The sequence below is a fragment of the Scardinius erythrophthalmus genome (assembly GCF_964197995.2).
Source record: "Scardinius erythrophthalmus genome assembly, chromosome: 13".
NCBI lineage: Eukaryota > Metazoa > Chordata > Actinopteri > Cypriniformes > Leuciscidae > Scardinius > Scardinius erythrophthalmus.
The window spans coordinates 23,567,293-23,581,833 of NC_138233.1; the positions used below are offsets into that span (position 1 = coordinate 23,567,293).

The 14,541-nt window shown below is 36.8% G+C and overlaps 1 protein-coding gene across 1 annotated transcript in view; it reads right to left on the bottom strand.

Moving 5' to 3' along the window:
• ahnak (AHNAK nucleoprotein) overlaps positions 1–13,962 on the bottom strand; it is a 33,766-nt gene extending 19,804 nt beyond the window's left edge. Inside the window, exons 1-4 of the mRNA XM_081382720.1 lie at positions 13,681–13,962; positions 970–1,031; positions 529–685; positions 98–303 (exon numbers count right to left, since the gene is read on the bottom strand). Coding sequence (XP_081238846.1) covers positions 98–303; positions 529–685 — 363 coding nt within the window. The 5' untranslated portion in view covers positions 970–1,031; positions 13,681–13,962. The remainder of the gene's footprint in view (positions 1–97; positions 304–528; positions 686–969; positions 1,032–13,680) is intronic.
• Between the last annotated feature and the right edge of the window lie 579 nt (positions 13,963–14,541).

Consider the following 14,541-nt stretch of genomic DNA (forward strand, 5'->3'; position numbering starts at 1 on the left):
ACCAATGCTGAATAACAACATTTTAAATTAATAAAATGTATGGTTCACATGGTCATGGTGCTGATACCACATGGACCAACAACTGAGGTCACATTACCAGGAGAATGTCTGAACTAGAGCCTCCTAACCCTCCACGTCCTTCCCACGACAATGTTCCCATTGGAGAGCGGCAAGGTGACTTGTCTCCAGTCTTGTTTTGTAACTTTAGTCCAACCTTATGTCGGTTTAGAGTCTTCAGTAGCTCAGCTGTTTCTTCTGAGCTCATGTTGTCAAAGTAAATGGTGGCCCCCACAATTTGGTCACCTGTTACAAAGGGCAGTACATGGAAAGTTCAAACTAAACAATATGTAAATTGTATTTGGAAGAACTACAAAAGCATTAGCTCACAGACAATAGCTCAACACCAAAAAAGGGAATGCTGCTCAAATGTTGCTCTGAGTATCAATCATTCTAGAAATATTAGAAAATAAGATTTTCTAAATGTATGCGCAATACATCAGAGCATGCAGGGTTATTTTAACTACATACCTTCATATACATTTCCAGTATGAGCAGAAGGGGACTCTTCTTTCACCTCTGTGACAAAAATCTCTCCTTGACCTTTTTGTTCTATGGTGAGCCCATGCTTATCAGGGCCCATCCACTGTGGGTAAAGCACTTCCCTTGTTTCCTGCTCGTCAGCCATCTTTAAAAAAATACAAATAATCAATAAATAAATAAAATGAGAAAACATTACACAATTAAACAGAGTAGAATTGTTATAATACAATACAAAATATACTAGGTATATGTTGCCTAATGTGTAGTTTTGATTGAGTTAATAGGCAAAAGTTTTGATTGAGAGATAAATGATCACAAGCAATCATCTAAAAATGTTATACAAAACTTTTTCACCAATTGCTATGCTGTAAATTACATGTAGCTATTAACATCACATAGCAATAACATGCATCTATTCATTCAGTATACCTCTAAATGTGTTACTTCTTCGCCTGCCCCCTAGTGTGGACCGTGTCAGCACTTGTTCTTTCCTTAATACACACACAAAAAAACAACTGTAAATGAGGATCAATCTGTGACCACTAGATGGCAATACAATCTCCAACAAAAAGTTGATTAAACAAGCATGATTTCTCTATGGGAACTTAGCACATATTTCTAGTTTGAACAGACTATCTGTATCCCTTGTATTTCTTCAGCACTGACACAAAGCACTGAAAAGCATAAAACACTTCACAACAAGAGCAATAACTTCTTATGTATTGCAAATAAGCCAAATGCTACAGTCACTAAATGTATTAGGCTCAGTTTAGTATACAGCTTAAACATATTTAAAACCATCTGATATCCTTAAAATGAATATCAAACTGTAGCTTGCAGAGCAGGGTGGCTTTTACTTGATGAGCATTGCTTAACATGGAGTTATTTAGCTGAAATGTGGGCCTGGCATTCCAGCTTTCAAAACAATAAGTTATTTGTTTTAGAGATATTCACCCCCTCACAATCATCCACACTACAATTACACAGGACCTTTTGGATATGAAAACACCTACTTGCATATTTCACTAAACATTTTCAAAAAAAGTTATTTTAATTATAAATTATATACTTGATACAGTGGCACAGAATTTATTTTCTTGTATGATCTCAGAATAACTGTATGTAATAGCAGTAACATAATATAAATATAAAATAACATAACAGCTACAAAATATCTAATTAGATGAAGCATTTTTAAATCTCTAGAATCTGAGGAAATAATGAGAAATAGGGCACATGCTGAAAGAGAAAAATAAAGTGCGTAGCCATTAGCAGCACGTTGCTTAAAGGCAGGGTAGGTAGGATTTTTCTAAAAAAAAAAAAAAAAAACATTCCAAATTTGTTTAAACTGTCTTTATATACCAATACATAATTAAAATGTAAGTACTCTGAAAAAGAGAGTATAAAAATCGAGTGTCTGTAGACCTCTCACGACTGTTATAAACACAGCTAATTATTTTCATTCACTCCACCCCCTCCCTTCTGAGCTCCTTCCAAAGCCACTACCCCAAAACACATGAACACGCGACGCCAAACGCTCAGGCTCAGCTGGAAGACGCGTTTATTTACCTGAGACGAGTGGAGAGGAAGGAGCTCAGTGCATGCAGTGACATCATGTCAGAATCACATGTAATAAAATACCTAACTTTATCACTATAAATATAAACAAATAAGATTTATTTTAGTACTCACTATCAAGCTAGCATATCGATACTGGTAAAGTTTAAAATATACTTTGATTCGTTAACAAGCTATATTTATAGGTAACGAGCTATATTTATAAGGCAAAGCAGGTTGCATTGATACACGTTTTTCCATTACCATCAGTTACACTGTGATGAAGGTGAATTTCGTGTAAGATTCATAACATATAGCCTACGGTGTTTTGCATGTAAGAGTTTCCATGATGAAAACATTGTTGACTCTAATGAGGACTACACTCCGGAGACAAGTACCACATCGTCGGTTCGAGGACAGGTCCGGGGTCGAGGGCGAAGCAGAGGAGGTCGTTCAAGAGTGCGGGCAACCAGGGTCCGAGGAAGTAGTTTTTGCCTTAATTGCCTTTGCTGACTGCATATGCAGGTGCTTTGAATTTTGAATGCTCTTTCTCTGCCATAATTTTACTCTTCGTAGGTTCCGCGCCTCTCTGCACTCCTCAAATCAAACGGGTGCGCACGCATATGGGCAGATCTAGCAACAGGGGTGGTAGCCATGGTTGCGAGAGTGAGTGACAGTCGCCCAAACTAATCAATTGTTTCGTCCCGAATGGAAATAATGAGCTGTGTTTATTGCAGATTAAAAAGTCTACAGTCACTCGATTTGTATACTCTCTTTTTCAGAGCACTTACATTTTAATTATGTATTGGTATATAAAGACAGTTTAAACAAATTTGAAAAAAAGTTTTTTATAAAAATCCTACCTACCCTACCTTTAAATCAAAAGGAAAAAAACGAATTGTTGTAGCAAAAGCCAAGCACAACTAAAGTCAAATGTGTAGACTAAAACTGAAAGAAACTTTGTCTCATGTGATCATGAATTTGGTGGGATCATGTATAAGAGTTATTCAAGTAACCTGAATGCTCCCTTGAAAATAGTAAGTATACCCGCTTCTGAAAAAAGCCTGACCCTGACCATAGTGGATTACACTGAAGGAATATAAACTCAAAATAAAATGTGTGAATACAATGCTGAAAAATATTGAAGGCTAGTGTGAAACTCTCAACTATTCATGAAACTGAGCAATGATAGATAAAGTTAATTATATCAATTTAAATATATTTACTCTTTCAGCAATGGTCAAGGAACTGCAAAGATTTATGGTTATTCAAGAATTAAATAAATCATAGTTAAAGTTGTTGCGTATTCTGCATTTTAGTCTGTGTCTATATTAGTTTTAAGTTCATCTATAAGTGAGAAAAGTATAGCCTATACTCTTAGATCACGTTTAATGTTATATATTCTTAAATAAAGTAATTCTAAAAGTTGATAATTCACCTTTATAAGATATATGCTTTAAAAATGTACAGTCTCTCTTCTGGGAATAGGGACTCTAAAAAGATTCATCATAATGGACCGGAGAAATTCTGTTTACTTTCTAGAATGAGAACATTCCCTCCCCCTTAAATTATAAATAACACTTGCCTCCCACTAAATATGGGGAGAAAGAGGCCTGGTTTTGAGTCCATGTTGACCATTGTTCTCCAGGCAAGACAGGGCAGGACAGTACAGAAAAGATAATTTGAGAGAGTCAAACTGGCTTCCCTCGATACCACGGCACAGACCACAAAACATTTGCGACCTATTTGTACACAAAATATTCTACTTATGCTAAAGGACTATCAGAGAGGCGGACAAATATTAAGGGGATAGACAGCCTCAACATTATAAACAACACTGAAGAGAAAAAAAAAAACACTGTGCCATGCAATGAAAGATTACAAGGCTTGCATATTAGATTTTATTATGTGACTGTCACAGGTTGTGACAAAAAAATAATAATTGCTGCCTTAAATTTAGTATACAATCAACTTGGATGTTTAAGTCATTTCAACTTAAATTACATCAAACTGACTTGAGTCTGACTTAAAAAAAAATTAGTTGAATCTTGTATAACTTAAGTTAAGCAATTTCAACTTTTTTATGAGTAAAAGCAAAGTAAAAACACATGTTGTCATACCTAAATGATCATATAATTTTTTACAGTGTGCATGCAATTTCAGTAAAACAAAGTCCACAGTGGGAGAAAGCATGAGACATGGAAGCTGTGAAACCAAAGCCAGGAAAAAATCCTTATTATTGTTGGCTAAAGCCAGTATTTATGAAAGGAGAAGGGGAAAACCTACAATGCTGTGTACCCAAGAACTCCCTAGCAAGCACTGCAAAAGCTTATATTTCACTCCCAGCTAGTTATACGTTCTGCCTCTTAAAGGGATAGTTCACCCAAAAAGGAAAATGTTGTCATCACCCTCAAGTTGTTGAAACCTGCATGAGTTTCTTTCTTCTGCTGAACACAAAAGAAGATGTTTTAAAGAATGTTGGTAACCAGATAGTTTGACCGTAGCCATCCACTTCCATAGTTTATTTTTTTTTCCTACTATGGAAGTCAATGGCTACCATCAACTGTTTGGTTACCTATGCCTTTAACATGATGCCACACCCTGCACTCAATCTTGTACCACCGATTTATACATTTTCCACTTCCTTCACCCTTTTTTAAAACTATATGATCTAAAGTGCTATTTGTACAGCAATTGTTCTCACAGCTCTGACAGATTCCTCGTAATGCATCTCAGGAGGAGCAAACACTCTGTGAATGGGGAAAAAAGGCACATCTGCACATCCATGTCTGAAATGTGGAACAATCAGTGGCAACAGCGGCACATAACATGCCACTAAACCAGTGTATAATACATTATTTGTGCCCCAGCAGGCACATCTCAAACGACCATAATGTGATTGTGAGGCAACCTTTAGCTTTCACAAGAGTATAAACCATGACACTACTAGAGCATTATTTGGAGAGTATCTGCTTAAAGTTTGGCTCTCACCCAAAATCATATAATCTGATATGATCCATGTAAGCAGATACTTCATAATACCGCAAGTGTTTGTGCGACCATAAGACTTCAGCAATGAAATAGAACACATCTTTGTTAACTGTTGAGTTGTAATGAGAACCTAAAGGACCCAAGAGCTTTGAGGTCTAGCAACAAAGAACAACTTACTATAGTGTGTAAGACATTGAAACAAAACAAGCAAAAAGGAAACTCCTGGATTTAACCGTTTTAAAAATTGACTTAGTAGATTTGAAAAGAAACAGCTTGGCCCATGAATCCTACAGTAATTAGGTGACATGACATACACCAAGTAGTTATTGCTGAAAGGCAAGTAGGCGTTACCGCTGATGCTTTCATTCAGTCCGCTGTCAAAGCAGCTGATTAGCAGAAGCTTATAGGTGGTCTTATACAGTAGCTGATGTTTTATACACGTTATAAGCCAACCCCACTTTACACTCAGAGTACCTCCTGAGATGGTCTGACTGCACTAGGAGCATTCACACCAAAGACATCTGAACAAATGAACATGGATATTGAAGTTTTTTTTTCTTCTATTCATTAAGATATAATCAAATATGTTTTTTCAGCAAGCATATTTTGCAGCATTGAGGAAAACCACTGTCTTAAACTAGACTGTGGCAATAGGAGGACCTCTTAACGACTGGTCTGCCTACATTGAGAGAAGACAAACGTGCATAAGGAGTGTCATACTTATCACAGTAGGTAGGGTTGTGCAACCCTCAAGGTGGAATTTATGATTAACAATACAATGAGTGCAATTCTTAATTCTAAAAAGATCTAAAAAGTTGAATGGATTTAGTTATTAACATCATTTAGAATGCACTTACTATAAAATCATATCAGGTTTGACAGGTTTAAGTGCACTGTAATAATTCTATTTAGCATTAACATTCCAAACAAATTGATCAAATAAAACCTTGCAAAAATGTAATTTAACTCCGGGAGAATAAGGGAACCTACTGAATTGCCCGTGTCCGACCATTCTAAAACGGTCAATTACAAAATGTACATTCAGTGGAAAAGGAATAAAACAACCACCACCCTGTTATATTTTAAAGTGAAAAGCTCTTAATATAAATAGTTTAGTTTGCATGGTTTCGAGACCTTAAGCTAGTGAATCAGGCAGACTTCATTTCCCTTTTCCTTAAAAAATGCAGCCCCACCCTAGTTGGTTTTATACTTTGCTTTGCCCTAAGAGGGCGACAGTGACTGAAACAGTTACAATATGAGCACACAACACAGCATGTTTTCCTTCGCAAGACAGGAGCTTAAGTGTCTGCACAAGCTTAAATATTTCCTCTGGATGTTTCTGTTTAATAATTGTCTGAATAGCTTTTGCCTAGGCAGAAACACACAATTAGCTTTGTGTTTAAATTCCAAATTTGATAAGTAGCTATTGTTAAATACAATTACCAACATCACTCCCTCAAAATAAACTCATCCTCACATGACTGCAAATCCACCCTGTGCTCTAAACACTGGGAATCTGTTTGAGCACTGACAGAAAGAGCAAAATTGCACGTCATTCTCAGATTTTAATGTGTTTAATTAAATGCCAATTTCAGTTGCCTAAAATTAAATACGTATATATCAGTAAGTTAAATTCTCACACTGTCACCTAGGCCTTTGTTTGCATCGTTGATGTCATGAAGTAATTCAAGATGACTGTAAACTAAAACCAAGTGAGATGTAGCAAGCCATTCATAGTAACCATGCCAATGCCATGAAACTGTCACTTGCCACAAGCAAAATTAAAGTTCATGTAAATTTCTCACAGGAAAGCAAACATCATGTGCAAATCCTCATTTGATCGCCTAAAAGCTTCACTAGTCACATGGTATGGCCGAAGACACTGGAGACTAAACTACGCAGTCATTTCGCTCATTTAATTTCACAGAAACCAAATTATCAAACATCATTATCCACTCTTATCTTACATGGAAAAAAAGAGGTAGGGGGATCAGTAGTTTTTCATTTCATTTAATGAAAAGTTTTAGATGGCCAATTCATGAGGGAAACAACTCCTCTGTCAAGTAGTTCAATTTTTGCTCCACTCAGTATTTGTTTAAATAATGCAACTCTCTAATTAACCAAAAATGATAAGTGTCAATTGATTGATCTCATGCAAGGCTTTAATCAAGGCTGAATCAAATGACTTCTTACAAAACAACAAATAAAATACTCCCTCAACTCAGAGAGGCATTATCAAGGACACAAACTACTGAGTTTGTGTATGCAAGAGCCATAAGCTGTTATATACAATATTTGTAAGTGTCTTTAAAGTGTTGAATTGTCCTTCATGCTGCATGGCCTATGAAGCTGTCCCGTGGTTTCCAGTCCAATTTAGCATTCCCTTTTGATAATTTCTGCATGGAGGAGGATGAGGACAAAGAGATATCTGTTTTAAGCCTTTTAGTCTAGGCTAGAGAAATGTTGGGAATTTGTTTCGTTACATAAACATGTCTTTCAGACCTTTAAAGCTAGATGCATGTCCATTTCTGTGAACACTAAGAGAGATCAATTAAATGTGGTTTCAGTGATGCTAATATCTTTTTTTAAGCCTTATGACTGAAATCGGATCACAGATGTGGTTGCTTTCGTCTACAGCAGAAAAGCATGAAAAGACTTCATGTAACACTAGCACTGCAAACAAATGCTGGAATCAGCACAGACAGGTACATGCTTGCGTGGACCTGCCCTGATATCAATTCTCCTCTGAACAATTCCACTGTTATTGACTCTGCTAGAAAACAACTGTTAACAGCAAAAGTGTTCATTTAAAGCTGCCCCAAGAAAATAGCATATTTACCCTAACTTATAATCAAAGTACTTCTCTGTCCCACTGAAAAAAGAATGGACAAAACTTTGCTCTAAACATTTACAAAAGCAATCACTTGATGAGGAGTTTGCACAATACGTCCTGAAAATGAGCTGCTATTCTGAAGGGGTCGAATCAGTAGGAACGAAAACGCATTGCGTTTTCTCTTTGCCAGCTCTAACTTCTTTGTCTATTATTTGGAAACCATTGCTAGAACCTATCACTACCCTGTCGTTTCATTAACGGACGGTTATTTCTGAGCTGTGACTGAAATAGTCATAGGCTCGCTGTGATAAAGGCCAGTCTGGACGGGGCTGTCACACTGTTTGCAAAGAACAACATTTGGCAGAGCAGCTGTGTACACTCAAACGGGTGACATCTACTAACCCTGCACTTAGTTGTATCAAGTTTGCTGTCACCTCGGTAAAGGTGGAGCTAGCCGAACAAAACCACAGCTTTCAAACAAGCTCACTAATAATTTTTACTAACAAAGTTTTGCACGTACTGAATTTAAAAGAATGCCATCTAGCTTTAAAAAGTTTTGCAACCACTCAATTTCACGGAATAAATATCCTTACATAAAGTTTCTATTGTCGTGCATGAGAAAGACTGGTACTAGTACAAAACGCGACCATAATCACAGGTCTAAGATGTGTCAGACGACACCGCAATGCTTCCATCTGGCAGAGGTCGTTTGGCAACAACTGTGCAAATCTAAAAAGAGCACACTTTATAGCACAACACAGGCGGCAAACGTTGCAAATCCAAAGCTGGGGACACGCCCTTCGCACAATAAGAGAGAAACTACACGCACACCATCTCTCAAGCCCGCACATAGCGCACAGAGAGCTGAAAGCCCCACCCAGGCCTCCAGTCACACGCATTCCTTGATAGAACCGTCAGGCCAACTGGAAGAGAGCCCAGCCTCTCCTGCAGTGACTAACTCCAAAGCAATGTCCTAGTCTCTACCCAACCACTTAACTCACCCAGTGGGTCTGAGCTGGGTACAAAAACAGGGTACTCTTTCAAAGTTTCCACTTACAAACACCCAATAAAGCATGGAAACCTGATCTTTTTCTTATTTCATTAAAGGAAAGAAGCAAGCCGATTTCCAAATGTATAAAGACTAACAGAAGCCCCTCATGACACTGATTAATGCACAGCAAAAATGATTGTCTGCATGGTTTAAGAGGTCTTAGTGGTCCAATGTAAATGTGGATTTATAGTTGTGCAATAGCTCACATTTGTAAAGGTTCAGCAATGCAGAGGGGTAGATAAGTGACAGAATTGTTGGGAAACAACCAAACCACTAATTATAGAAAAGCCACTGGGTTTAATGCCACACTTTTTCCATTAAACTGTTGCAATGTATAATAACCGACGCACACACATACAGTCAGCCATTACACAATGTAATAACATAAATTGTGGCCTTTGGCTTTGCTTACAGGAGATGCTTGGTTACTTGGCTCTTTAGCAGACACGTTTTTCCAAAGCAAATTACAGGATACTTTTTATTGTAACAAGTATAAGTCATATTTCTCCATTAAATGCTCATCATTCATTTTCCTTGCAAGAGGCAGGCAATTTTGACAAAGCAAGAGCTCATACATAAAAAAGGGATAACTACACTTTGGTTAAAAATTCAGCTTTTACTTCCACATGGACTCAATTCAAACCCACAAAGTGACCAAACTCTCGTGCAAAGACATACGCTTTCAATATTATTGTGGAAATATCAACTATTTAGAGGAACAAACAGGAATTAAAAAGATGAAACCATTAAAAAAAAGTGAATTACACTAAATAAATCTTGATTGATTAAATGTTAGAGAAACATTTACATAATTCGGATACATGTATATTAGCTAAAGGCTGTCAGTATTCACATTGAGTCACGTTTTTTGTCTATCCTGACATGTTTGTTTATCCTGTTAACAAGGCTTTTCAAACGGAGTCAAAGGATATGAGTCAGCAATCAAATACATAGTGATGACTGATGGGAAGGTGGTTCGCTTACCAGCTACCATCAGATGGTTTTATAGTTAGGTCTGAAACAGCACTGCCACGTGTTTTGTAGAAGTGAAAAGGCATGTGGTTTGAAACATCTAAATTAGTCAGATCTTAACTCTTATCTACAATTCAACTAGAAACAAACTTATGTAAACTGCACCTAGAATGATCTAACCTCTGCTGCGTCTCCTTGTGCTGTTGTAAACAAGTAGATGCATACCTACATTACTGAAATGGTGTGATGTAGTTCGAGCTGTAGTCAAACGTTAAGTCTACGTCAATGAATGCAGATCATCAAATCACCTTTAAGAATACTTTTGAATGCATTAGAACTATTAAAATATGGCCTCAATGTTATTTGCCATATAAAATACTTTCCAAATAAGCGTGCAACTTTGAAACAATATCGTCACAAGCAGCCGTGTATGTAGTGTCACTGCAGTGTATATCTTTGCTGTTATTCATTGATATGGAATATTATTTGGTTATTTTACATTTACTTAAAACATACTTGAAGCATATTGTAATCAAATCATGATAAAATATCACCTGAATAAAATAAACAGTGGCCTTTAACTATATAGGTAAACACTATCACTAATTGCACTAATTTGACCTTGTTCAATTAAAATGCACAAACTAAAATCAATATTCAACCCATTATGTCAATCAGCAATGACAGGTGTGGCTACCAGGAAATAATTGCTACATGTCATGCAAGTAAGTGCATTTACTTGTTATCCCCGTAAATTACGGTTTAAGCATATGAAGCACACCATCTGTTTCTGAAAACAAGAGGACTCACGCATAATTGAAGCATTAATGTCAGACCAAAATGGCCAGCCTTGGAAATTGAAGCTTATAAACTATAAACAGACTAACCATCCTACTGTCATGTGATCCTAAACCTTAATCAAATGCAGACCGTATCTTCTATTTCAAGCACAACAGCAAATGTAATCTAGTAATCCAACTGGATTGCAGAAGTACAATGGAAGTACAGTCTATCATGTGTTGTAGACGCACATACAAAAAGAAAATTCATATGATGACCAAAATGACAATAATAATAAAAAAGTATAATAAATATAATATTAAAAGGAATAGCGGAGGATCTTTCCGAATTTTAGATAAGACCCGCCCTCTCCACTTTTTGAAAAGTTTGATTGATTCACCAGAATGATTGACAGTTAGGAGGACCAATAGTATAGGTATTCCACCCGGAAGTAAAAAAATCCTCCGCTATACCTTTAATTTTAACATTGTGTTAAACAATTCACAGAAGATTAAAAAAGAATCATAAGGCAGTAAATGGGATCAATTGGAAATGCCAAAATTTATTATAATAATAAAAGTACACCATACATATATGTGAAGACAAATCTCTTGATACTAAAAAAACTACATATGGGCTAAAAACTGTAAATCTGTAAATAATGTAAATCTTGAGAATCTGCCCTTAAGGCATATACGTGCACAAGACTATGTGTTACTCTGTTCTCTGTACTAAATTGTGAAATATGAATGCCTGACTCTGACTCAGATCCATATTGGCAAAGCCATAATGTATTGTCCAACTTTGTTTTAGCTTCAAGCCAGTATTTCTCAACCATGGAATGATGATAACTCCAGGGTCTGTCTGAACAAGAAGACGTGTACCAAGATAATGCAACAAAGTCTTCAGCTCAGACTTCATACTTCAAAACTCTTCAAATGATCCCTACATCCTGTAAGGTATTATCTACAAAATCAAGTGTGCTGACAACTTATCTGTGATGGATAATCACATATTCACGGAGATGACTTCTTTCATTCTGTATGAAAACATGACGATTCAAGATGTGAGAAAACAAATAAATAAGAGAATGAAACATTCCGTTACGAAGCATGCCACTCCTCCCTTGGCGTTCCCATCGCAAGTCCTCGACAAGCCTTTAAGGAAACGACAAAGGAAGTGTGCACAAGTCCAGACTCTTTCCGTTTTCACACTGGAATAGAAGGTCCTATGAAGCACACCCTAATCTGACCTATCAACACAGAGGAGGAGAAAGATGTCCCTCCACTGTAAACCTCCAGGACAATCACGCATCAGATAAAGACACAGGCCACCAAACATTGTTTCTACCCAACATTCAAATCCTATATCATTCAAGATAAGCAAGAAGCTCACTGTTCTGTTTTAAACCAAACACTTTGCAACCTTCAAATACAACCAAGGTTGAAAGAGATTGCTGAAATTGAGGCAGCGACACACATAGAAAACTTAACATCGGACTCCAAAGACATACCCTTGCACAGCCAAATTATTCTAGTTTATGAAAAAATTAACTAAAATTATAACAATTTCAATAAAGTTGCTTTATTACATCTTTAATATAGTACAGTACTACTGGTTGACTAATTTAGTCTGCTATGGAGTCATCTGTTCTGACAAAACAGAAGAAAGTTTGGGTGTGGCAGGAGAAGGGGGATGGGCTCCAAATGTGAAAAATCAGCTTATGGACATTTTTAAAAGATATCTTAAATCAGATAAACTGAAAGACAGCTTTTTGGATGTCAACACTCCATGGATAGCTACAAACTCTCAGCACTGGTTTGCAACACTTCCCTTTATGTCAGTCTCACGCTCTTTTATCTATTCCTCTATTCTTTTATTTTGTTATAAGAAACCTTCAGTGATCCTACTGAAAAACAGCTCCATAACTTAAAGTCATGGCGCAGTTGGGCGTGAATAAAACACCTTATTCTTTCTCCTGCATAGCAAGCCTTACTTTCCCCCTCTGTGCTTCAAACCTGGTTTCAATTAGTAAGTCTTTCCAAACCACTACATTCCATTACCCCCTCCTCCCCCTCTAACTCACTGCCCACACCCTGGCCAGGGCTCCAGGTTAAGAAAATCAAGGCAAAACAGGACAGAATTCCCAAACTAAATTTAAAACATTCACACTTTATTTTTTAAGGATATTAAGAATCTTTAAAACAAATTAAACTCCATCAAAAAAAAAAAAGAAAAAAAAAAGCAAGCAGAAAAATATGAGAAAACGATTCATCCACAGTAGAGAATATGTGCTGACGTTGACCAAAAATCTTGAGCTATGACCAGATTTGGTATGGCAGGATAATACTCGTTTCAAGAGGAAAGATAAAAATTATATGGAAGTGTGAAACGACTTTGTGTTACTGCATAAAAATGCATTTCTGTGGGAGGGGGGAAATGATAATAAAGCATATCTTTCTTTTAAAATTTTTTTTTTTTTTTTTTTTGTCTTACAGCGTGGGCAAAGTCAGAGACAAACAACAACCTTCTTATCCACGTTGCACTCTTTGGGTGTATCTTTTGCATGACATGCAAAAACCTAGAATATTTGCTTTAATTATAAATCCTTTTTTCTTCTGAATGATTTAGCAGGTCGAGTTTAACTAAATAAACGCTGAATTCTGAACAAACTTTAGTAATGTTAGGAGAAAAAATAACGTGCGCAACAGATGACAATTGAGCAGATACACACCCACCCTCTTCATCCTCAACAATGATACGTTTTATGACACATAAGATTTTATGATATAATAGACTTTCTAAGAACCAAATAAGCAAATATATAGCGTTTTCCGGCATAATTAAGAATAGTATAAGTTCACAGACAGTCTCTGGAAAACTACTTTAAATGCAACGTGAGCTTCGCACACCTGAACTGCATAACTCGTTAACCTCAGAAGATACACAAACATACCTGGAACCTTCAACACCTTTGCTCTGGCATCCTCCGCGGTCCACAGCTTTCTGCCACAGCCCAGAAAAGTTTTCCACCACGCTTTCCAAACTAAACTTTGACGTATTCGTGTACTCTCTTTCTTTCTCGAGGCTTGAAGCCTCGCTTTATAATTTTCTTATTTTTGTTTGTTACTTCTCTCTCTTCCTCTCACTTTAGTGCTATTTCTTTTCCTCAGTCTGCTTGTAACTCCGGGCTATGGAGAATGGCAGAGTTTGGGCTAGGTCTGTGGAGTTCTTCACTGGAGAAGAGGGCGGGGGTAATGGTGTAGTAGGGGAGTGGACCCTCATAATTTTAGTCCAGCCCACCTACTGTTTGAGTGACATGCAGGTTTAACGCAGCGATAAAGCTCGTGAATGTGGATTGGAATCAGATTTAAACTGTATTCATAGGACAAGAGTCAGACTCATTTTAATTATCAGGTTGGTGAAAGTTGGCACATCTTTATTGAGGCAATTTGTTAAGTGTTTTAAACATTGTAGGCCTAATTAAATAGGCCTACGATGTTCAATAAAAAATCCGGTGGAATTTCTTTTTAGTCAAGATTTTAAGGCATGTGCCTGTACAGAAATTGACTTTCAAAAATTAGCCTGGAGTAAACTGGAGTAAAAAACTGTGACAACTAGCCCCGTTGCCATTGCCCTACACTGTTGCGACATATAAAATGTCACATGAGATGGTGACACATGATCCGAATCTTTTAGGAAGGGCACAAACTAAGCAAACACTAAGCAACACATTATATATCTGTTCATTTCTTTAATTAGTTTCCATTATTTGACTGTTGATGCTATATAGTCTGATTTTATTGTGCTCATCCAG